General features: G+C 39.7%; 1 protein-coding gene and 1 long non-coding RNA gene across 4 annotated transcripts; one reads left to right on the top strand and one right to left on the bottom strand.

The window, feature by feature from the left end:
- Nucleotides 1-650: 650 nt before the first annotated feature.
- pias2 (protein inhibitor of activated STAT, 2) lies at nucleotides 651-19,767 on the bottom strand. 3 transcript variants are annotated; one of them, XM_031300473.2, is made up of 15 exons: nucleotides 19,665-19,757; nucleotides 18,065-18,151; nucleotides 16,098-16,282; nucleotides 15,370-15,457; nucleotides 15,229-15,279; nucleotides 14,195-14,285; nucleotides 13,962-14,096; nucleotides 13,718-13,823; nucleotides 12,975-13,048; nucleotides 11,472-11,632; nucleotides 10,388-10,521; nucleotides 7,984-8,176; nucleotides 7,603-7,739; nucleotides 7,486-7,523; nucleotides 651-4,246 (listed from the first exon to the last, which is right to left on the bottom strand). In XM_031300473.2, the coding sequence occupies exons 2-15, from the start codon at nucleotides 18,082-18,084 to the stop codon at nucleotides 4,028-4,030; spliced, it is 1,632 nt and encodes a 543-aa protein (XP_031156333.1). In that variant the 5' UTR covers nucleotides 18,085-18,151; nucleotides 19,665-19,757; the 3' UTR covers nucleotides 651-4,027. The 3 variants fall into 3 exon arrangements, with proteins under 3 accessions (XP_031156333.1, XP_031156332.1, XP_031156331.1); XM_031300472.2 differs by lacking the exon at nucleotides 18,065-18,151 and having other exon boundaries at nucleotides 19,665-19,767; XM_031300471.2 differs by lacking the exon at nucleotides 18,065-18,151 and having other exon boundaries at nucleotides 16,098-16,285; nucleotides 19,665-19,759.
- Nucleotides 19,768-20,415: 648 nt separating this feature from the next.
- LOC116050438 lies at nucleotides 20,416-22,718 on the top strand. The gene is made up of 2 exons (XR_004105093.1): nucleotides 20,416-20,491; nucleotides 22,548-22,718. It is a non-coding gene; the product is annotated as an uncharacterized LOC116050438 (long non-coding RNA).
- The last annotated feature ends 1,675 nt before the right edge of the window (nucleotides 22,719-24,393 follow it).

The raw sequence follows: 24,393 nt of genomic DNA, 5'->3' as shown, positions 1-24,393 counted from the left end.
AGAGGAGTATTAGCCGACTATCTGCAGCTGCTGATTTCTTGTAACTTATCTTCAAACACACATCTGAAAGGATGTTACACAACTTTTTTTGTATTCTTCCTGGGTGCAAAAACTTCAAATCAAATTTCATTAATCTCGTGCACTTGCCACTGTGTAACTAAATCCTCCTTATATGTAATATATGATATCTCTGATGTACCTCCACCAGCAGCAGAATTTCTTTCCCACCCCAGTTTGGTTTTCTTCTGGTTACCATTTCAGCCAATTTTCTCTTATTTCACCCCATTTATATATTTATATTATAAATATACTGAGACAATAAAGATTTTACAAAATAGAATCAACTCATTTCAGAATAACATCACAAAGAAAAAGTATGAATGTTTTAAAGAATGAATGAGGGGGCAGATGAAAGTTTAATCCTTGTGTCTGATTGGCTATCTATACATTGACTTAATTAATGTGAGAGCTGTTCATTGGTGTTCCTCCGACCCTTCACTGAAAGTAGGAAAGAGTTGCTTTATAAATGTTTTTTGGTTTTTCACTTTGAGTGAAGAACTTTTAAACCTCTTCAGTTATTCCTAGAGTGACAGATTTTAACTGAATAATAAAAAAAAAAAGAAAACTTTTAATAATAAAAAACACCCACACATGGTACCACAATTTAAAATGCTGCAAGTTTACAGATACAGGAAAACAAAGACAATTTTGTAATAAACCATCTTGTTATAAACCTCGTGAATCTGAGCAAACAACAAGGAGTACTTTTCTCTGAGTCTGTTAACATGGTGTCACAAGAGAAACGTCAGAGTGATCTGGGTTGTGTTTCAAAGTCCATAAAGTGTGAAGAGTACAAAATAAAGAAATATCCACATCACCAACATCTGCCCGCAGGTGAATAGAGACAGAGTCAAACGTCGAATCAGTAATTCCACAAAACAGTGACCTCTATGCAAACACTACTGCAGGGTTTCTTCTATCTGATGTTGTTGAATTTGCACATTTTTTTTTAACTTATTTTACTTTAAGGGTTGGTTCACCAAAATTACAAAATCATATTTTCTAACCTGCTACCAGTGCTATCTCTACATGCAGATACAGTTTGGGTTTTATTTGCCTGGGTTTTAGGATTTCTGCCACTACCCCAACACAATGAAAGAGAATGGGATTCTGTTCAGCAACAGTTCAGTTGACCGTTTCCATAGTTCTAATCAAGATTGTCTCCCGACTAACAGGGAAACTGCTTCTGGAAAAACGTGTTGAATTTTTGCAATGTCATTTGTCGACTGATTTCCGAGTGACTGAAATCTCAGAGACAGACATCTCAAAACCTGTTCACATAAACCAAAACCACCCGCGTAACGGGATACAACTAAAGCTAAGTGAGTTTGTGTTTTGTAATTTGGGTGAACGGTTATCACAGCCTTAACATGGAAACTTGAAACTGCCAACAGTATGATTGAATTAAACAGATACATTGATGTACAAATGTTATAGCCTATATCATACCATCTGTATTTCAGTTTCTGAAACAACAGATTCTAACTGTTGTTTCTACGCGCCGGTATTTTAATTCACTCAGTCCGTCAAGCCCAGAAAAGTGGAGTGTAGGTCCCTGAGATTGAGCTCCTGATGGCTGTTAGTCCACATGCACAGCAAGCAGTCCAGATAAGATAATGGAGGTGTGATACAGTAGCTGCCCTGTGTATCCTTCTTTATGTTACTGAGTGGTGTCAACTTTGAGAAAGGAAATGTTAATGTACATCCATCCCAAAATAACACACAGAATCATCAACATACAACAAAGTCCAAACATAGCCGAGGCCAGCGCTCAGAGGAATTACAGAGAGGACTTTCAAATATTAACTGAAGAGAACATAATCTGACTTTTGGCAGCATGAACCTTTTTTTCAGATATTTTGCACCCACTTAGAGGCAAACAAACTCTTTCGTTCACATTAAGTTAAAAAATTGATTCATATGCGAGTCAAAACTGATGCGCGCAAGGTTTTAACAGTTTAACATTTTGGGAAATACACTTGTTGACTTTCTTCTGAGCATAAAATGAGAAAATGAATATTAATCTATCTATCTATCTATGTCTGTTTTAAGCACAGAGCTGGAGTCAGGACGTAGTTAGCCTAGATTAGCATAAAGACTGGACAGAGGAGGAGACAGCTAGCTCGGGGCAAACGCAAACTGTAGTTCATACATTTCCGTTTGTGTAAGGAGCACACAAATGGGACATATTCATCAGTGAGCTTTGGAGGTGTCGGTAGGACAGAGCCAGGCTAAATGTTCCCCCTGCTTCCAGCAATGCAATGCAATGCTAAGCTAGGCTTACCATGCCCTGACTCCAGGTCTGTACTTAGACATTAGATTGATATCCATCTGAACATATCAATGAGCGTGATCGCCTGAGTTTTGAACTATTGCTTTAAGTATATTTCTCTTACAGAACAAAACCATGTTTACAACTTATATAAGCCAATAAACCGACCATACACAAAAAAAGGGATCCAATTTGGGAGGCAGAGCAGGGCATACCAGCTTAGAATCATTTATGGAGTATCTGAACTACATTTACAACTTTATTTAACCTAACACGAGTTAAATTATTGCTCTGACTAAATGACAAAAGGAACATTTTACATTGGTTTGCCATGAAAGCTGCCCTGTAATCAACCTCAATGAAGAACTGACACCTGTTAGAACCAATGAAAATATCTCGATTACTGACCTGCCTCCCATGTTCAGTCAACAGTATGTTTATCAGTCTCTCTCATCTAACCGTTAGTTTGCTTTCATGGTTGTTGCGTGAAACAGTCTTGCTGAGAGCAGTGAGTTCACGCTCTTCTTCCATCCGTCCTGACTCTGCTCCATGCTAACCAGGCCAGGAGAGGCTGAAGTCAGAGTCACATGTATGTTCAAAGAAATACAAATCGGTATAAATGAGGAGTTCAATGCTCTAAATATTTCCAAAACTGGAACAACTGGGGGGAAAAAAGAATAACAGACATTTATCTTTCTGCCAGGAAAACCTCTACAGAGCTGAGCATTGAAGGGTTATTGTAATATTTCTACACCTATATATGGGTGGCCAAAAGACTAGCTGCTCATGTCATAATGATACTGTATGATGGCATACTACTGATTAAAGTTCCCCAGGCAATATCTTTGATAGGAAGACTAAAATAAAATGACTCCCTGTAATGTGAGAGGATTGCCAGTTCCACTGATACCACCGAGTGTCTGCTCCCTGCCCGGCACACGACGGCACAGCGCGGACTCAATGAGTGGTGGGTAAAGAGAGCAACCAGAGGGATACGGAGACTAAACCAAGGTTAAACACTGGGGAAATGTTGGACTTAAGCCACGCTAAAACAATGGAGAAATATTGGACTAAACCAATTGCTAAAACACTAGGGATATATTGGACAAAACCAATGCTATACAAATGGGAGAAGATTGGACTAAACAATTAAGTTTCAGTTTAAATAAACGTTTTGCTGTTTTGTCGGGGCTGAACGTCCCCCTGGGAATATTGGACTAAACCAATGCTAAAACAACAGTGAATATTGGACTAAACCAAGGCTGAAATATCAGGGAATATTGGACTTAACCAATGCTAAATCCTTCCCATTCTTTAGATCTAATGTGATTAAGGTAAGTATGACAGCACACGAGAATATTTCCAAATCAGAATACGAATGAAATGTTAAAGTCAAGAGTACTTCAAGAGAAATTACAATACACTGACATACAATATTGTCCTTGGGCATCAAACCATTTATCATCCTACCATAGCAGATAGGATGCCAAACTAATTTGCAAGTAAAAAAAACCCAAGGGCAAAACGAAACATGCCTGGATACAGTTTTTAACATCATGAAAATGTCCAGGCCATCAAAGAAGTCATGTATACCAATCTGGGTGCTCTTGTGTACAACTCAACATGGCATGTACACGTAGTCCGCACTAAAAAGGCCACAGAAAACAGGCCTGAAAAGGTCCAGCGAGACGTGGCTCAGTCTAGTGAAATGATATCTGATATCCCACTGTCAGCCCCTCCTCCAGCGCCCCCTCCCCCTGTGATGACCCGGGTCTCGTGGAGGGAGCTGGCGGCGTGGCTGCTGGTGTCGTAGTGGCTGCTGGAGGAGGACACCAGGGCTGAGCTAGTGCTGGCTGCGGCTGCACTCTGCATGCTGCTGGTCAGGTTGTCCAGGAACATCTGTGGCCGGTAATGCTGAGCAGGAAAGACGAGTTGATCAGGATCAACATCATTAAAGTCCACTGAAATGTCTGAACCCTTCAGTGTTATTATTTAGTATAAACTGCTACAATACAACTTCTCCAATCCAATCTATGGTTTCTACAATCTCTAGTTCTTAATTTGTAGGGGTGTAAAGATTCCCTGATATGAATTGTTATCCGGTTGTATTATCACAGATACGACAGCATCGATACACGGACCTCTGCATCGGTCTAAATGGACCAAGATTTGGCCGATGGCCCGGTTCTAACGTTACCAATCGGTTGACTGAAGCTTTGCGGTCATTTCAACCAAGCTGCTGCGGTGTGCGCGATGCTGTTGATAGACACGGCTGTGTGTTTATGTGTGACTGAGACAAAAGCCTCACCATTTGTGTGATTAAGGACTTGGTCATTCATGTTCAGGGTGGCGGGGATCAGCCAATCAGTGCCTTTGTTTGGGTTTGCAGAAAAAACGTGCCGACTTGTAAATTGTACTAGCTGCGGTCTGTGAGTCATCCATCCATGTTCAGGGCTCTAGAGTGTGACCAATTTGGTCGCATATGCGACCAAAATTTGTAAGGGTGCGACTAAGATTTTTCCTAGGTCGCACCGGTGCACCTAACGTCCTCGCATCCGCTGCCTCTCCACTAACGAAGCGATGTCGTTTATATCGATATGGTTTAATGTTGCATTACGTGACCCATTTCTTCTGTAAAGCCGTGCCTGTGTTTGGATCTCTCCTCTTACTCTCCGCGCAGCACCGCCCCCATTCACTCACACACGGCCCACCTGCGACATGCAGACAGGCACAGCGCCGCCGGTCCAAACTGCTGACATTTGTCTACAGTTGTAATTGTTATTAACACAGCTATATATTGTTAAGTATGAGAGGGAAACCTGTATTGGTACCAGTGTTTCCGCTGGTAACTCTCTGTTATTGCGGCCGCCACGGCGAAAAACACAGAAGAAGTTATTGAATGGAACTAACTTCAGTTGGTTGAGTAATAGCGTGTGAGACGGAGCCTGCTGGACCTGGGCGAGAGATGTGACCCACGGCCACATTATCATAGTTCATAAAAATGCAGCACAGCCAGGGACGATACAGACATTTCATAGCCTACACAAGATGTATGTAACGCCACTGACCCGCCAAAGCGCATTCGACCCGTGCTGGACCGTACTCTGTGAGTAGCATACCTTCAGTCCATCGTACTCCCCCTCTCTCCCTATATGAGCTACTGAGCTATCCGGCTCTGTTATTGTTGTTGAAAACAAGTGAAGGAGCTTTCTCAGAGATATATTTTTTGAAATATATCCCAGGCTATTTATTTCAGATAATTTACATGTGTTGCAGCTGTATATTTTCAAATTGGGCAGGAAACCCTGTCTTTGCATTTTATTTTAATCACATCTATTTTAATAAAAGAGCTTGTGAAAAGTGGCTTTGACTTAAAACTGAACATTTAGCCCACTTTGTAAAAATATATATATTAGACATAGAGATATATATTGTGTATCGTCATTCAGCCGAAAAATACAGAGATATGATTTTTAGTCCTGGACTAGTGGAAGATCTGATAAGAATCAGTGTGGAGGGGGGGGCCCAGTGTGGAGAATTTTGATGCTAGGGAGTGTGGCCAGCTGATTTAGCCAAGACCAAAGGGGAAGAAGGCCAAATTACAGGTGTTGGCCATCTGAGGGGCATTTGACAGCAAGGGGGGGGGACCCACTATAAGACTTTGAGTACAGTATAATTGTGCTTCAAATTAAAAAAAAAAAATGTACCAACTACTTATTCTTGTTTAAAATAATTGACATATATATATATGAATGTATATGGAGCGTGATAAAAAGGTGACCTTGAAATTGTGGTGTTAATGGCGACGCGAGGAAAAATTTGGGTGCGCCTAAATTTTATGCTGGTGCACCTAAATAAAAAAAGTTAGGCGCACCAGTGCGACCAAGGCAAAAAGTTAGTCTGGAGCCCTGATGTTAGTGTTCATAAACATGTGAGCAGACTGGTATAAATATGTATAGATATGTATTTGTCAGTGTTAAGTTTATATTGACGTTTATATGTTCTAAGATGCTCAGTTACACAAAAGTCCACTAGCTGCATGCTAATGCTCACAACAGTATTATTGTGCTCACGTGCACTCAAGTAATACTGTATATGATTATTATTGAGTGCTCACAATGGCTGTGTAACGTGGACCTGTGTTTGTCTCTAAGATTACAGCAGCAAGGCTGTTTCATTTAACATGGAGCTGATGTGGCTGCTATTTGTTTAAGTGGCTAGATAATGAAGTTGAAGTTACAGTGTGTACTATTAGCATCTAAAGTTGGCTTTATTATTCTCTGGTCCCGTTTACAAAATATATATTTATTTGTGGTAGGAAAACTTATTTATAGAATTGGGCAATTTTAATTATGTATAATGGGAAATCAATGTGTGTAGATTACACAACTATTAAGTGTATCTATCAGATTGAATCGTATGTCATTGTATCGCACCGAATCGTTTTAACATCGAATCGCACTGAATCGTTCCATATTAAAAATGATCGACCCTCAACGGTATCGGTCTTATAAGGGAGAGTTGCACACCCCTATTCATTTCATCAACTGTGGGTAAATTATAGTCAAACATATTAACCACCTCAGTCCCACAATAACTCTAGTCAGGCTTAAATGTGAAGTGATTAGTGTATCTCTCATCAACAAAACTCATTAGAATAGAATAGACTTTTTTTGTCCCTGAGGGGAAATTTGCCTTGGGCATAGTTGCTTTAGAATACAAACATGTAACAGAGAAACCATTGTAAAATCAACATGAAATCAACAACACAAGACATCTTAGATAATGAAAGGACACATGACTGCACAGACAATACTACCTATTAAAAAGTGACTGTAAGAATTAAAGTGCTATGTGCAAAAAGTGCTGGTGTGTTTATTCCACTGGTTGAGTATTTTTTAAGACCTAACAAATATGCTCCTTATAAAACATTTGCAAATGTGATTTTGTAAGTATTTTTAAACCAGTCTTGTTTACATCCATGTTTACCAGCTTTGTGTGCTTTGTTTGTTGTTTGAACAAATGAGGTGAGCCTACAGAGTCTAAGCAGCAGTTGGAGGCTATTCTCTGTAGCTGCTATGATTCCTGGTTTGATAAGATGAGAAATCTTGCATAGTGCAGCTTTTAACAGTAGAAAACTGTAACAAACATACCTGAGGATCTGCTTGAATTAAGGAAAACAAATCCAGACCTATGGGTAGGGGGAAAAACTGATTATTAACAATTCCAAGTCATGATAGTGCTTACAGTCCCCCTATCCACTGACTCACTCTGCATGTCTGTTGGGATGGTGGCTAGGGTGGATGGGTGGAAGGGGACTGCATAGTCAGCGAGCGTAGAGGTCAGATACGTCGGATCCAGGGCCTGGACGTTTGGCACGCGCACAGTGGGCTGGTAGGTCAACACCCTGAGAGAAAACAGCAAGCTTTTACTATAACAGTGTGCTCCAGATCTCATCCGTCCAAAAAAACAGCAGACATTACAACACTGAATGTCTAATGTCTAATGCCGAGCGTTGTCACATAAGTCACTGGATGGCAAAAGTAAAACAGAAAACTGACTACGGTATTGTGGAGTTTTCTTTAGGAACAAGGCTGGTGCACCCAGCTCTGTCTGTGGTTCTAGTAAACAACACAGAGAGGCCTGCTCACCCCTTCGCATGCATCTCCTCGGTCTTGGAAATGTAAACGCAGCGTTTCTTCAGTGGAGGGTCTGTGTCCTCTTCATCAGAGGAGGAGGAGGAGGAGGAGCTTTCCAGAGTCAGGTCAATCACATCTGCCTTCTTGGTGGAGCTGGGCTCCGTAGAGTTGGTGACTACTGAAGACTGGCGTAAAGGAGCCGAGGCTAAAAGACAAAGGTTCCAGGTTAAGGCTGGTATTGTTCTAGATTTGTCTTATTGTCAACAAATCCCATAAGAAGACCAAAACCAACAATATGCCATAGGACATATATAAATCTTTTTAAACTATTTTCAAAAAGGCTCAGTAATTTCCTAAATCAACTGGTACCATAGTTTTAACAAACTTTACTTAAAAGGTGCTGTAGGTAGGATTGTGAAGATCCAGGTTTTAGCCCAAAAATGTGAACATCAACAACTTCTCAGTCCATCCCCCCTTTCCGCTAAAGCCCAGTCTCCTGCAGCTCGTGCGCGGGAAAGGGGGAGGGGAGGATGCTATGAAATGCGTGTGCCTGAGCAGTGATTGACACAGAGTTAGAAACGCCCCCCCCCTCCCGCTGTGATTGGTGCATCTGAACAGGGAGCGGTGGATTTTTGCAAATTGCACTACAGGCTGTAGGTGGAGTCAGAGGAGACAGATTTTTGTTTAAATTACCTGCTTAATGTAGTTCTACTGGAACATAGGGTCAGTTTCAGCAAATATGACAGAAAGATAGTTTTATAAGTCTTACCTACTGCACCTTTAATCAGTAACGGTGTTCTACAGTGTGTGTGTGTTCATGGTAATGTCAGCCAGTGCAACAGTGTGGCTCATTGAAGTGTTTTTATGATACATCACACACAACACTTGTGGGTAGGATCAATTCAAACCTTGCCCAGATATCAAGATGATGTACTTACTCTGTCTTGGAGACCTATGGAAGAGAACATCGTTCACCCCCACAGGTTACAAGACCTGTTTTATTCCAACATTCCACTAAAACGATCAAAGGAAATTTTTGGTTCAATTATAACTAGTCATTTCTACTTAATTATCAAGTAACTGGTATGTCCACTCTCCCATTTTTTTTTAATTACAACCTTCAATTGATAAGACAACTATTTCATTCTCTCACTGGAGCAGTAAAGGGGTGCACACGCTTGGTGACATTTCTGATTTCTGATCCTCAGGGTCAAGTGCTGCTACTTAATGATTTTATTTATTTTTTTTATTTATTTGATAGGGACAATGCTCATTGATCAACAGACAAATTACTTGCTGTAAACAAGCCAGAGTTAGCCACAAGTGCTAGTTTCCATCTGTTGTCCCTAGCCAGGTCTTAACAGGCACCCTAAAATACAAAAGTCAATACAAATACACTATAAATTTAAGAAATACAGTAGCAATGTAATAAATACAGCAGAAATTTTAAAACAATATGAATATACCCTCAAACAGACAATAATGATAGCTCTAACCTGAACCTTTGTGTGAAGCAGACGTCTGTGGTTAGCTGCTCTGACAGCTGCTAACGATTAATAGCTTGCAGATACAGAAAGCTCCACATTTGTATAGACTTATCAAATATGGAACCCTGGGTTGCCAACCAGCACCAGGCGAAAAAAGAAAACATATCACACTGGAAACAAGCTATCACTACAATGAAATCCTTAATGTAATTGTTGTTAATGTTCCCCAGGTTCAGGGTGGATGGGGGACATTATCAGACTCACTCTGCTGATTGGCTATTGCTTCATGTTCCACCAGCTTGGTGTGAACTTTGAAAAACTGCTTTTAGTTTTAGTGCACCCGACTCCTGGAACAAATTACAACACTTTCCTAACATCAACTCAATTGTGCCTCTTGGAGAATTTAGAATTCTGGTTCTAAACCTGCAAACTTCTACTTGTAACTGCTTTACATAATTGTATTTTCTTTTGCATCCCTATTATCCTATATTATTTATCAAATCTTTTTTCCAATTCTGAATGTTTTATTGTCTTTCTATATTTCTTATGATTGTACTTTCTGTGTTGTTGTTCTGTATTTGTCTTTGTAATCTGACTCGATGACATTGAAAATGAGGGTCGCCCTCATTGATCTCTCGAAGATAAAGGTTGAATAACTGACTGAACGGATCCAAAGGCAGGGGTTTAAGGGATGAGGGAAGGGTGAGGCAGAAATGATTCTTTTTTTATCTTGGTTCAAATTTATTTTGTTATTTGTTTGGTTTTATTCCGTTTTTTCATGTAGTTGGTCGTTAGTGTTATATTGATGAATGCATGTACAATTGTGGATATACTTGATTGGCGATCCATCAACATGTAACCTCACCTTATATAATGTTATGTACTAAATACCAATAAAACATGTATCACCAAAAATATGATGTACTTACTCTCAACTTTTGGAATTGACTGAGAGGGGACTTTGACTGACTCTTTCTTTGGTCTCATGGGACACCAGGTTCCATCCTCCTGGAACTTGATTTCATCCACATCGGAGCAGTCATTCAGGATCTCCAAAAATAAACTGAACAAAGAACATAACACATAAATCACCAGTATACAATAACAATTTGACACTAAATGGTCACACAAGGAGATTGACTATGGTGGTGGTTTTTTTTGGCTCTGAACCTTTAATATTGGGTACCTCTGATACATTCTAAATTTGACATACCTTATTTTTGACATGCTGCTTGATCCTGGTTGAAAACTGTTAACTTGATGAGCTTAAATTATTGATATGATACAAAGGAAAAGTTAACCTGGAGGAATGTGACTCCTGAAATTGACATGAAGTGATCTGCAAGTGATCTGCCCATGAGAAGACGTATCACGTTGTTGTGAATACAGCAGTGTTACAGAGTGATGCTTCTTTTCCCTCATAAACAATCTTTGGCTGAGCAGACACTGGCTGCAGAGTGCACACAAACCCAACAGTTTATTTTTTTGGGCTGCCATCAACCAAAGCAACAGTCAGCATCTACAAGAACAGATTTGTAACCGTCGAAGCTTTGTAACCTGTGTGTCAGAACACAGTCAATCATGGGTGCAACCAAATACGTTTTCACATTCATACACACCAATTTTCATTCTCATATGCCCGGCTGTCATTAAGGAGAGCAGCGCTGCAACACTAGCAGGCTGAGGTGGACAAAACAGATTAGAGTAAAGAAAGGATCAGATTTATTTTAGCCGATACCGATCCATTAAAATATGGCTGGATAGGCCCCGATACCAATACTTAGGATCGGATCAGGACATCTGTAGTTAAATACATAAAACTAAATTAGTAGAGTTCCAATCACTATAGTAAGAAACTCTGTATACTTGATGAAGTATGGATTTTTCTGGTGCCATGTTCTGATGAGTTCTTTTAACTTTTGTAATGAGAACACGGCACCAGACTAACTGTACAACTGCCTTAGCAACAGCAGTTCATTCTTCATGTGAAGTGGTGGAATTAGTTGAACTAACCCATCAATGATGAGACTCTCGTATGCAGCCTTCTTGTCACACACAGGACAGATCCACGTGGGTTTCTTCTCATTCATCTGCAGGTAGAGGGCAGCGTCGAAACACTGCAGGTGAGAGCAGGTCACCGCCCGGCATGGCACCGTAAGTCGCATCTTACCCAGCTGGAAGACAAAACATACTGAGGTCAGTCAAAACTCATTTATGAAGAACATGGTTGGTATCTTGTTCAAATTCATAAGGTAAAACTTAATACAAAGTTAATGCACTTCAGAAAGTCTTACAGACACGTGCATAAAACATGAATGTCACACCAACAGTATGTCCCTGGAAGATCTGGTACTGTCTAAAACTTGGAGCTTATGCCATAACATTATAGATAAGCACTAATTGTAGGCAATCGTCACTGATTCAGCTAAGCCAGCAGAGCTACCATTATAGCTAACGGCAGCCACAACATCCACTAATAATCAACATATGACTAGGGGTGGGTATCGAGAACCGCTACTAAATTGGTACCGGTTCTGGTCAGTACTGAATTATCGATACACATCTGCACTGCTATGGGTTATGTAATGCCGCCAGGGTCTAAGCATCGGGGAATGTTTTATAAACTAAAACACACTGATTAAAGTGAAAGGGGTTTGCCCCTATACCATAGTCCTGACAACCAGACACAACTAATTTGGTATCAGAACAGTATGAAAACTAAGGCACATTTGTTGAAGAAAATATTAAAAAGCCTTTATTGATGTAGATAATGCTCAGCCAAAAAGGTAAAAAAAATACATGCCAACTAATTTTCTAATTTCTAAAAATAACTAATTTCATATTACTTATAGACATTTGTACCAATTGCTCCTCACACATATATACGGGAAAATCAAGAAACAATTTAAATTATGTCTGCAACAAAGTAAATAAATAAAATAACTTTAATATATAGAAATATGTTCATGTCTTTATTTTTTAATTAAATTATTGAATAAATAAAAGTGTAAAAGCGTGTCAGCTGCGTGGCGTGTCACCGTTACCCATGGTAACAGGTTAGAGCGTGCACACTGCTTGCATGACACGCACGTCTCAGGCGCGGCTCGATCCGGGCCGAAAACGCGTGCGTGTTAGAAATAGAACCGACGCCTATTTTTCACACGACACGCAAGCGTGTGGGAAGCGTTTCCAGGGAACATAGAATAGAAAAAGATGTTTCTACGTTGTCTTTGCTGTAATCAGATCAGAATATATTTATGTTCATGAGAAACATCCATGTGTCCAGACAAGGCTAGCAGCAGCAGCGCCGCGTCAGACACCTTTCTGGTGTGAAAGACATAGAAAACACCACACAGCCGCCACGCAACTGACACGCAAAAGAAACGTCACGCTCACGCGTGTGAAGCCAGCTACTGTGTGCATTGATTATTTTCGCATGTCTCTACAAACTATAATTTATGCTGTCCAAATAATTGCTGGAATCACATAAACATTGTCGACAGATGCTTCATTTACCGGGCACATGAGTGAGACGCGAAGGCTTGTTGTAGCAATCTCACTGTCTGGATCTGCTGTCAGCTTCTCTTTAACTGGAACACAGAGGAGTACAGGGTAACAAACAGAAACAAAAAGATTCATTTCAAAGGTATAAAATACATGAAAACCAAATATTAAAAGAAACTTCCAGTTGTATGAACCTGACATCACCAGGGGCCCACTCCTCACTGGCTTTAAACAAACGTAAAGGGTTGATTTGTGTGTCTTGATTCAAATCAGTTTGAGAACCATTTTCTTAAGGTCTCGGGTCCCGTTGGTATCAGGTCTGCTCTTCTTATAATGGACAGGTCAATTACAGGTTTGGGTAGAGCAGCTTTACTCTCCAATGGCAGGGCGATTGTTGGGTCTTTCTAAATAATAAAGTGTAGTCTAGACTTACTCTATCTGTAAAGAATCTTGAGATAGTTCTAGTTATGATTTGATACTATAAATAAAATAGAATTAAAGTAACCAGGTAACAGTCCGCTTTCCGCACTAAGCTGATTTCGCAAGTGGTTTTCAGTACCCTAAACCAGTTTTCTGAGAAACCGGGTTTCTTGTGTGCATGTGAACATACTGACGGTGCTTTTCAGGTTAGGTAAATATTTTTGGATTTGTGAAGACCTCGAGTCAAGTGTGACTACCTCCAGGTAAAACTGCTGCTGTACAATGTCTAGTGGGCATCACTTAAATGTAGTCATAGTGGTTTTCTGTGTAGTTACTTAGTGCTCTGGAGTGGTCTGGGTTTCTGATGCCCTTCATCCTCAGCCTCTGCAGGAGCAGTGGTGATGTCAGCTGTCTCACCAGGTACACAGACATAGAATAGGTCTGAAAAACAATATGATCCAACAACCTTTACAGAAAAGTCACAGTTACAGTGCGCAAACATGACGGCCAACTCGAGCACAGAAAAACTAGGGGAAAAACAAAAAGCTGAAAAGGTTCCAATGACATTTATGTTCTCACTTTTCCAATTTCAGGTGCCCATGTGACTGAAATCTGATTGGGTACCGCAGAGGAGAGTCGAACAAGAGAGGTAATGTTTAAAGGTCTTCCTGGTCTCTTCTGTTCCACGCCGTTTTTTGGTGGTGGTGCATAACCCTACAGGAATAAAATGCTTTGTTAGGGTCTTTATGGTAGAATACATGACTTGGATTGGCTTTTAATTGGAACTGTTCTGGAGTAAAACTAGCACTTACTGGCAAAGGAAAAAGCTTCCCATTGACCTTTATACAAAGACTGTTTGGGTAGTTATCCTCTTGAGGGCAACTTGTCTCTGACAAGCAAAACCTGACAACACAAAGAAACATTTGAGAGCCTGAATACATATCGAAGAAAATAAGCAGACTAATAAGTGCAAATTTTAAGTAACATGTTCAAATTATGTTCAGCAAAACCGTTATGACAGCCATCGTAGTGCTATGTTCTAAACTAGCATTTCCCCATTTACAGTATATGTGTAGTGTTTTTAATAAACCTGTGATGGTAAAAGGTGTTATTCATATTATTCATATTCATGAAGGAAGGTTTGGAGTCACCATGAAAACATTAATCAAGTTATTCAATATGTTTTTAAAAGAGTTTTGACTTGAAACTCATTTAAAAAGGAACACGCCGACTTACTGGGACTTTAGCTTATTCACCGTAACCCCCAGAGTAAGACAAGTCGATACATACCCTTCTCGTGTCCGTGCGTGTTGTAACGCTGTCTGACGGTTCCACCAGTAGCTTAGCCTAGCACAGATCCTGGAGGTAACCGGCTCCAACTAGCCTACTGCTCCCAATAAGTGACAAAATAACGCCAACATGTTCCTATTTACATGTTGTGATTTGTAGAGTCACAGGGTGTACAAAAAACAACGTAACATGAGACACAGCCATCTTCTAACCGTAAACAAACTGGGAACTATATTCTCAGAAGGCGAAGCTCTGCTACTTCTGCTACTTGGGCGGAGTGATATGCTTTGCAGCAAGCCTTTCTGAGAATATAGTTCCCGGTTTGTTTACGGTCAGAAGATGGCTGTGTCTCATGTTACGTTGTTTTTTGTGAGACAGAGTTACAACACGCACGGACACGAGAAGGGTATGTATCGACTTGTCTTACTCTGGGGGTTACGGTGAATAAGCTAAAGTCCCAGTAAGTCGGCGTGTTCCTTTAAAATGTGCATTTCTTAATTCGCAAGGAATCGCAAGATCTATTATTTACAGGTCAGAAAACTTTGAGCATTCTCACCTCAGTTGAATTTGAACCATATAGTCCCTTCGGCCACCTGGTAGAAAGTCCCTGTAGACAAACACGGTTACACATACTTAACATATTTATCATTTACATATTGGGCATGTTTTTTTCAGTTTTTCCTCAAATTAGTCCTACCTGGATATGCATACTTCACGAACTTGCTGTGGTGTCAAGGCAAAGATGAAATATTTTTCTTGGTGGTACCTCTGTGCAGGACTCGCTCCTGAAAACACAAATGATGACTGTTAATTACAAAGTGCTGCTCTTCAGATAACTTAAATAGCACTGCTCACAACACACACAATGTAATTTGTGACCTTTATAGAGCATAAAGTTCACATTTTCAAATAGTAAATCTGCATTCATACAGTCTCAAATGATTCCACTGCAGTAATCCAAAAGTCATCCATACACTCGACACCATGAACTCACAAATTCTGCTTAGAAAGCACTGAAACTTTCACATTTATTTGGTTAAAGCTTTAATGTTTGCTTTTTGCTGTTATAATAGCCTGTGGGACTTGCTTCCACCAGGAAGACCGTTACATCTGAAGTTTTATTTTCATTCCTTCTGCCATCACAAAGGCTGATTGTGTTCAGAATTTCTTCATTGAAGACAAAGGCATAAGGTACTGTATGTCTCAATTCGGATACTTACATGAGTACACTTACATGTAGTATACTGTGTACACTATGTACTCACAATTCAAGTGTATAAAGTATATAGCATATAAACATAGAATTAAATTGAATAGATCAACCCCATTGTTACTAATGCCTGATCCCACTATTTGAGTCAGTATCGGTTCGATATCTGATATCAGTATCAGATCGGTGCATCCCTAAAAAAAAGGACCACAGACCTAGACTTGAAGGCTTGATTAGGACGTCCAGCACATCATAGAAGGGGAGGGGCTTCATCTGCACATCTGGGTGGACGGGGGGGATGAGAGGTGCTGGCTGCTGGAGATTCATGCTGGTTTTGGTGTCGTGCCACAGGGCTGTTCCACCACTCAACAGGCTGAAGTCTGTGTTACAGGACTGACTCCTGCTGACAGAGATGGCAGTGTTTACTACAGTTATTCCTCTCACATCAGAGGGCAACAGGGACTTTATGGTCGCCAAATCAGGGTCAGGGGTGTTTATCACCCTGGAGTACCGCTGGTGATACAGCTCCTTGATTTTGATTTGCAACGCTGGACTGCATCAGCAAATGCAAAGCCGCCAGGAGAAGCTCACGTTTACAACCCTATTTGTTGTTGTGTAAAGCACAGTAACACTTGAAGCTTGGATACTCTCAAACTTGAAACTTGAGGTCCATCACAACTGTGTCCAAATTCAAAAGCAAACTTGCAAAATATTATCAGGCATTTGTTTAATTACTCTGTGTGTGTGTGTGTGTGTGTGTGAGAATGTGTATGGTAGCACTTGTATGTCTAGTTTGTTTTTTGTTGATTGTCTTGCTGTGTATTCTCATTAGGGCTGCCCCCTTTTAGTCGATTAGTCGACTAATCGGTCGTTTCGGTCTTAGTCAACTAAGATTTCTTTAGTCGATTAGTCATGTTTTATGCTTTTTTCATGCTGAATGACTTATTTCCAAGAAACGTACGAGCACATCTCTGGTAAACACAAGAATTAAAGTGGTGCTTTTGCATGACTCTTTGCGGAGAAACTCAGATTTACAGATCTGTCGATTAAATCAACTAATCGATTAGTCGATACAATTGAATGAGTGTTAGTCGACTACGAATTCCTTCAATCGAGCACAGCCCTAATTCTCATTTCTATTCATGCGTTGTTTTAATGTGTATGCTGTTTTTAATGTAAAGCACTTTGGGATTACGTGTAATTAAAGGTGCTATATAAATAAAATTGACATTGACATCCTGTGTAATACAACGGAAGAAATAGGTACAGCGAGACATGAAGCAAGCGCTGAGCACCACTGCCAACCCTAAACCAGAGCCGAGCACCAGGCTAGTTCATTCTAATGAAGATCTGACAAGAGGCCACTACACAAGCCAACATCAAGGCTAAACAAGACATTGTTGATTATTACATTGCCTGCCTACAGAAACCACGGTGTACTGTGTAGCCTAATGCAGTGCAACATTAACAATGACTATTTGGTCAGACCATAGACAATTTAATGTGAATGAGCCACTTGGGGTCAAGGAAGTTTTGTTTCATTTTTGAACTGATATATGTGGATGTACTACAGATTTAGCCAGTTTGCAACACAGTGGTATCACTTAAATATATGTTAAAATGTCAAAAAGTGTTATACTTGTGTTAGTTTATACACAAATCATTCATTTTTGTGTAAATGGATTAAGGAGGTGAGTACGAATTAGTAATTTTTGCACACAGTTCAATTCAAAAGCACAATGTATTAATCTGTGTGAACAAATTATATTTTTTCTAATTACACCTTCCAGGCTCTATAGGGTTAGAAGCTAACATTGTAGAATTGCAGGGTAGGTACGTCCATTTTTGTCATGTATGTGAAAGGACTTTTGTCCACCATGAGGAGAGATCTCTCCCTGACATCTGCTGTCATTGTGGAGATTATTAAATGAAACGACAGATTACTGATAATTGTGATTTGACACTAAGCAAAAATAGCTGTGGTCATAATTCGAAGCCTAACTGTGCAGCTCTGAAAAGACCAAAAATACAAAATTACAACAGTCAAGACAACATTCAGACACTGATCAACTGCTTTTAACTTACAAACATAAACTACCTCATTTGCAAAGAAATGTCTTTAAAATGTGCCTAAAAAGAACTCCTACAGAAAAATAAGAAACAATGAAGAAACCCTACTGACCCTTCGATATAATGCTCCATGCTGGATTGTCCTTATGTGCATATCCTTTTTCCTTACAATTCCTCAGTATATGTGACCTTTAAGCATCTAAAATATTGAGGATGATATCACAAATTATTAAATAAAATCATGGAAAACATGACAAAGCACAATGATACAGATGTAATGTTTAAACACACACCTGCACCAACATAGCCCCTTGGGGTGGTTATTCTTCAATCTGTCATCTGTCTTTTGGAAAAACGGAACCATGTTCCTGGGGTTTTCTGTCCATACTCTAAGTCACGTGTCAAACTCAAGGCCCGCGGGCCGAACCCAGCCCCTCACAAATTTTGAGTTGGCCCACATATCAATTTAGGTTCACAATTCAATTTTAGCAAGCTTAGATGTGCACCAAACCAAAAATACGGGAAACTGTTTTTCAAACTGCAATTATGCGACACTCAAAACAGAATCTGGCAGATTTGCCAACTTTGAGCCTCAGCAATTCCCCCAGAACCAGAGAGTTTTATGTGTGTGTGGTCACCTGCTTTTAAAAATGTTATCATTGTTTTGCTGAATTCTCTGACAGCTAAGCAACTTTTTGCTGACTTTTTTAGGGTTTTATCATGTCGAACAAACCGTAAGTAAGATATGAGACGTGCAATAATACAGTCAAAGATATGTGACTTTTTTCGACTAAATAAAAGCATGTCAAACTATACATGTCTGGCCCTTAATTTCAGGTGTTCATTAAGACTAATGGATATAACTATTTATGAGAAAAGCCAGTGAATCCCTGCTGCTGGAGGAACCGGGGGCAGCCAGGGGAGGGAGCAGGACTTTAGCTCTTAGCATTCATAGCAGTTGCTGTTATTCCTGCAATACTCAGCAAGACAACCAATGTTTGTGAATTTGGCGGCCACCTCTTTCCTAACGTTACTGCCAGTTATATACTGTTCAGACACTTTAGACATAGTGTGACGCTATGTGACTCACTTACGTGACAAGTTAGCCCACTGACGTTACATACATTTTGTTCATTCCCAAACACTGAATTTTATGGTCACCAATTAATGGCTTCCAGCGTTCCTTAATCAATTTAACACACGTTAGATTACCAAACACATTAACAACCTAATAATGATCTACGGAGCAGCAAACATTCACTCAGCTGTGTGTTTGGAAGGAGTTATTGACATTAAAAAAGTACAGTTCAGACACAACAATCTAGCGTTCATTTTTGGCTAATATTGTGTACCATCGTGATATTAGCTACATGTTATCATTAATACTAAATTACTTATTACTTAACTAACAGCTTTAAACGCCCACATACTTAGACAATAAATACAATTCAGTAATGGTTTCGGCTAGTTGCAGCGAGCTAACAATGGAGCTATTAGCGACTGGCTTATCATAAACTGTTAGCATTAAGGCTAACTACAGAGACGCAAACTATCTGCTCTGAAAGTGCACGTTCCTGCCTGGCAATGCCCTATCCTCCTGGCCTATACACTCGGGTAGTCATACATCGACCAGTTTATGCGTTACAGCACATCGTTTCATGTTGTAATGTTGACAGAAGTAAGGCAAAATCAGTGTTTTTCTTTTTGCCTACCCGAAACTCTTCACTCTCCGCCATCTTGTTGTTCCGGTCATCCCGCCCAGCAGGACTACTTCCAGGTGACAGACGCCACAGCGGGCCGTGGAGCATAGACTGTATGTAAGAATGGACCAACAGATCCCGTTGCTCTGGACGGAGACCAGTGAAGGCCGTTAGAAGCACTTTTCCGGTGAGCGCTGAGCGTTACTGCGCAGCCTCCAACTGAGAGAGACGACGTAAATGTGCCGTGAGCAACGTGTCTGAAAGTTGTGAGTCTTCTGGTAGCTGTGCCAAGAGAAATCTCAATCATTCCCAATCTAGCAGAGACGGAGAGCGTAGGTATATGTAAGGAGATAACATAGACACAGGCTAATTATTGATCACTAAAATGATAGTTAACATTAGTAATTACACTTAAACAGCTAACGTGAGACGAAACTGCCTGCGCGCTTCTCCTGTACTATACGGTAATTCCTCTACTATGCGACAGTAAGTCGCGTGGTTATGACCCAATCGTTAGCCTATTTTTACAAAAACGTCTGCTACGGAGCCATAACGTGAGGTACAAGGTAATGGAGCCTTTTATACATTGTCGTGTTTCTTTAGAAATAAACAATGGACAAATAGAGTCTTTAAACTCTTCAGATGTAAAGTTATTCTCTGTCAAAGTGACGTCAAAATGAATGGCAGTCAATGGGATGCTAACGGGAGGTGATGGCTTGGTAGCATTAAAATGGCGCCATAGGAGGTTCGCGGTCCGAAGAGAAGCTTACCCCCTTGCCGTGGAGTCGAGGTCGAGTCCCCAGGAACAGCGCCATATCTGAATGCTCTTTCTGTAAAAGGTCAGATGACGATATTTTCCATTTATTTTGGAAATGTTCCTACACAGAAAAATTCTGGTCAGATGCTCTTGAATTTATCCAAACCTATTTCGTTACGAACTTCTCATTTGGTTTTTGGGATGCTTTCTTTGGTGTGGTCAAGTTTAAGACGGACAAAGAACGAAAATATTTAATTATTAATCTTTTATTTATACTCGCTAAATATCACATCCATAAATGTAAGTTCAGGAGCTCTAAACCTTTCTTTCCTGTGTTTGAGAGTGAAGTCAATGAATATTTGGACTCGATAACATAGTCAAAGAACTGTAAAGCTACATGTAGCCATTGTGAAAGGTAGAGTACCTACTATTATATATTATATACAGTCTATGATGAAACCTGATCAGTTATTTCTGTTGTATACACACTACACAACACTTGTGACATCACGTGACACTCTTCTAACAGTCAGTGATGCTATGAATTGGACTGCTTGTTGATTAGCCTTGCTGGACTTTGCCGACTCCCAGGGATATGATATGATGATTTGTTATGTATTTATTTTGTAGTTGTGTGTATGTGTACTTGTATGTGTTGTTTGTAACAGCAAATGCTTTCAATAAATTAATTGAAGGAGAAAAAAAAAGCTATGTGTACAAGTCCAGAAACAACTACCTGGTCCTGGTTACCTGGTGGTGGTTACGACCAGCAGTGGCTGAGAGACAGCTGCAGTCTAACCCTGGATGGACTCTGGGTCAAAGGAGCTCCTGGACCTTCAGTCACTTATCACTTATTGCAGATGCATTTTTCTACAAAATTCGATGTTATTGTAAAATGTATTGCAATTCAAGTAAAATTCAAGTACATGATGCTTGATAAATTAAACCTCACCTTGGTTGCCTCCTACATATGTGATTTTGAAACCACAATTTAAAGGTCATTTCAGGTTTATAATTTTTTTAATCCTTTTTTTCTCAAAACTGACTTTCTTCAAACAAAAATGAATTTAATTAACAACTATTCATTACTTTACTGTCTTTGCTGCATTTGGAAGAGTGTTAAGGGGCTGTGGCAGGGTAAAAGGATGGCGCACTTTGTCCTATTAAATTGTGAAAAACGTGCATTTGCAGAGTCAACCATAATCTGATGGTGGTACATAACGACATCTAAAAGTGCTGCTTGAAACTGAAATCACAGTGTTGCTTCCTTACAGTTTGATAGACTAAAATGACGAAACTGAACTAATATGTCAGTAGTGGATTATTTGTGTAACATTTTCGTAAAAAGGCAGAGTTAAACGTGATCTTGCTGTGCTTCAACAGAGCAGTGGAAAGGATCTCTTCAGAAATAAAATATGGACGTATTATTTTATATTTTAAGAAGAGGTATGAAAATAAGTGTTAGGTAATGTGGATGAATAAGATAAGGAAAATGATAACTTTGCCTTTAAATAGGAAGGCATCCATCTCTGGGCAATTCATTATTGTAAAATAGATGATCCAGTAGAACATGTTATATATGTTAGGGTAAAAAATACTCAAGAAATTATCAAGAGGAAGAAATTAGTCCAAAAAATAATTAAATATTATGGCAGGGTGTTATGTAGGCTATAGTTATACCTGTTATGCAGTTACTTGAGAGAAACTTAGCTGACATAATATTTTTTTTGTAATGTATTATTATTATTACTCCAGCATAGTACTTGGCATTAAAGTGAAACATTAAGAATGAGAACATACTACTGAAGAACTACTGAAAGAATCATGCTAATATTTGAAGCTAGGGGAAAACTGACAGGAAAAAAACTGGATCTGACTATAAAATGTCTTTGTTTTACAGCTGAGCATGAGATTGTGTGTGACATTAAGGAGCAGCCATCTGCTCCTTAATGTTGATTGAAATATATTTCAATCTGTGCACTAGTTGAAATATACTTATGGACTGAGTTTGATAACAAACACATAGAGGGAGTTAACTGTTGGGAAGCATAGGGGGTTGTAGCAGCAAGGGTAAGACTTGAGTAGTTTTTAAAGCATGTGGAACACAAACTTACAGTCTACTTTACACCCTTTCACAGGTATGGAGTCTTGCCGTATTCATGAAACTACCTTCACAGCATCATGAAGTGTGATGTGGACATCTGTAAGGACCTGTACGCCAACACTGTGCTCTCTGGAGGTACCACCATGTACCCTGGCATCGCTGACCGTATGCAGAAGGAAATCACTGCCCTGGCACCCACCACCATGAAGATCAAGGTATATCTCATTCTCATTACTCTGACTGCCATCCTTCCTGGGGCAGTGATTCAAAAAAAATCCAGAAAGCTCTTTACCTCTACTGCCACTCAGTGGCCAAACATGCAATATAGAAGTTCTCTGCTCGTCTTCTAGCTTCTCCTACATTTAACTGTAGACTTTTAATATTTGCAGGATGTCAGTGCATTTGCCAACAGATGTTGATTTGACATATTTTAACTCTGTTTATTTTGTTTTTTCTGCAGACCAATGCTCCCCCAAGAGAGGACGTACTCTGCATGGATCAGTGGCTCCAACCTGGCTTCCCTGTTCACCTTCCAGCAGATGTGAATCAGCAAGCAGGAGTACGATGAATCCGGCCCCAGCATTGTCCACAGGAAGTGCTTCTAAACAGACTTGTCAGTCCGCTTCCCCGAAACATACACTGCTACAAACCCAAACAACTGGCCCTGCATACATGCCTACACCAACACACTGATGTATGCTGAGCCCACAACACTCATTTCCCTCATCACTATGGCTATAGCACCATGCCCCCTGATGGGGAGAAACTCTGCACGTAGTACAGAGCATCCCAGGCGGTGTGAATGTGTGAGGAATATGTCCATTGTTGTGTTTGTGTAGGTCATTTCAGATATGTTTGTTCAATACCTTATTTGCCTCTATGAAGGTTTATTCTCTGGTTGGGCCCACTGCCAACAGACGTGTAGTATTGCTTATGTAAATTATGTAATCTTTTGTTTTTGTAATTTCAGCCTTAATCAATACTTGGTCCAGTTTGTTTTTGTCATTATGCAAAAGACAAAGCTTCTACCTTGTATGATGGTGTATGAAGGGTTGTGCATGGGGCTTCAAGCCTCTGGTGTACACAACAACTTAGTGAAGCGCATATGTCTAAAATTCCCGTCTGTCTACTTGGTGTGTTTATTCAGCTTGGCTCACAAATACTAAAAGAAATGCATATTGATCATCCCAGGATTTGTATTGTATTGCACACTTTAACCTTTGTGTTAAATAATAATGCATTTTATTTATATAGTGCTTTATTTTTTGGGGCATTTTTAGGCCTTTATTTATAGACAGCTGCAGACATGAAAGAGGAGAAAGAGAGGGGGAATAATATGCAGCAAAGGGCCGCAGGTCTGAGTCAAACCTGTGGCAGCTGCGTTGAGGAGTAAACCTCTATATATATATATATATATATATATATATATATATATATATATATATATATATATATATATATATATATATATATATATATATATATATATATATATATATGGGCGCCTGCTCTACAAGGTGCGCTACCCTGGGGCCCTATATAGTGCTTTTTTACAGCACTTATGACACTTTACAAAAAAGAAATCCACACACTAAAAATGCACACACAATAATAAAGAAGTTGGACATGTGTCGCACACAAAAGATTCAATGTCATACATTTTGACATGGACTAGTAAGAAGTCATACATTGTTATTAAATTTAAAAAACGAGGTCACATTAACTCAACTTCATTAAAACTTCACATTTATCATTTAAGCCATATGTACTGATTGTTAATTTGTGGACACATTTTTTACTTGAACTACTGTAACTGCTGCTAAATTTGAATATGAGTATTTGGAACACAAACTGTACATGACTCTGCTGCAGGAGAATAT

Source organism: Sander lucioperca, chromosome 2 (assembly GCF_008315115.2).
Source record: "Sander lucioperca isolate FBNREF2018 chromosome 2, SLUC_FBN_1.2, whole genome shotgun sequence".
In the NCBI taxonomy this organism is placed as follows: Eukaryota; Metazoa; Chordata; class Actinopteri; order Perciformes; family Percidae; genus Sander; species Sander lucioperca.
This window is presented reverse-complemented; position numbering and strand designations above follow the sequence as displayed.

Excerpts from the sequence above, each read along its gene's own strand:
- pias2 (XM_031300471.2), bottom strand. The coding sequence starts at position 19,705 with ATGACCGGAACAACAAGATGGCGGAGAGTGAAGAGTTTCGG. Across the intron at positions 13,824-13,961 it reads GGGCACCTGAAATTGGAAAA|ACCTATTCTATGTCTGTGTA; the intron begins GTGAGAACATAA and ends ATTGTTTTTCAG. Across the intron at positions 7,524-7,602 it reads CATCCCAACAGACATGCAGA|GTCTGGATTTGTTTTCCTTA; the intron begins GTGAGTCAGTGG and ends CCCTACCCATAG.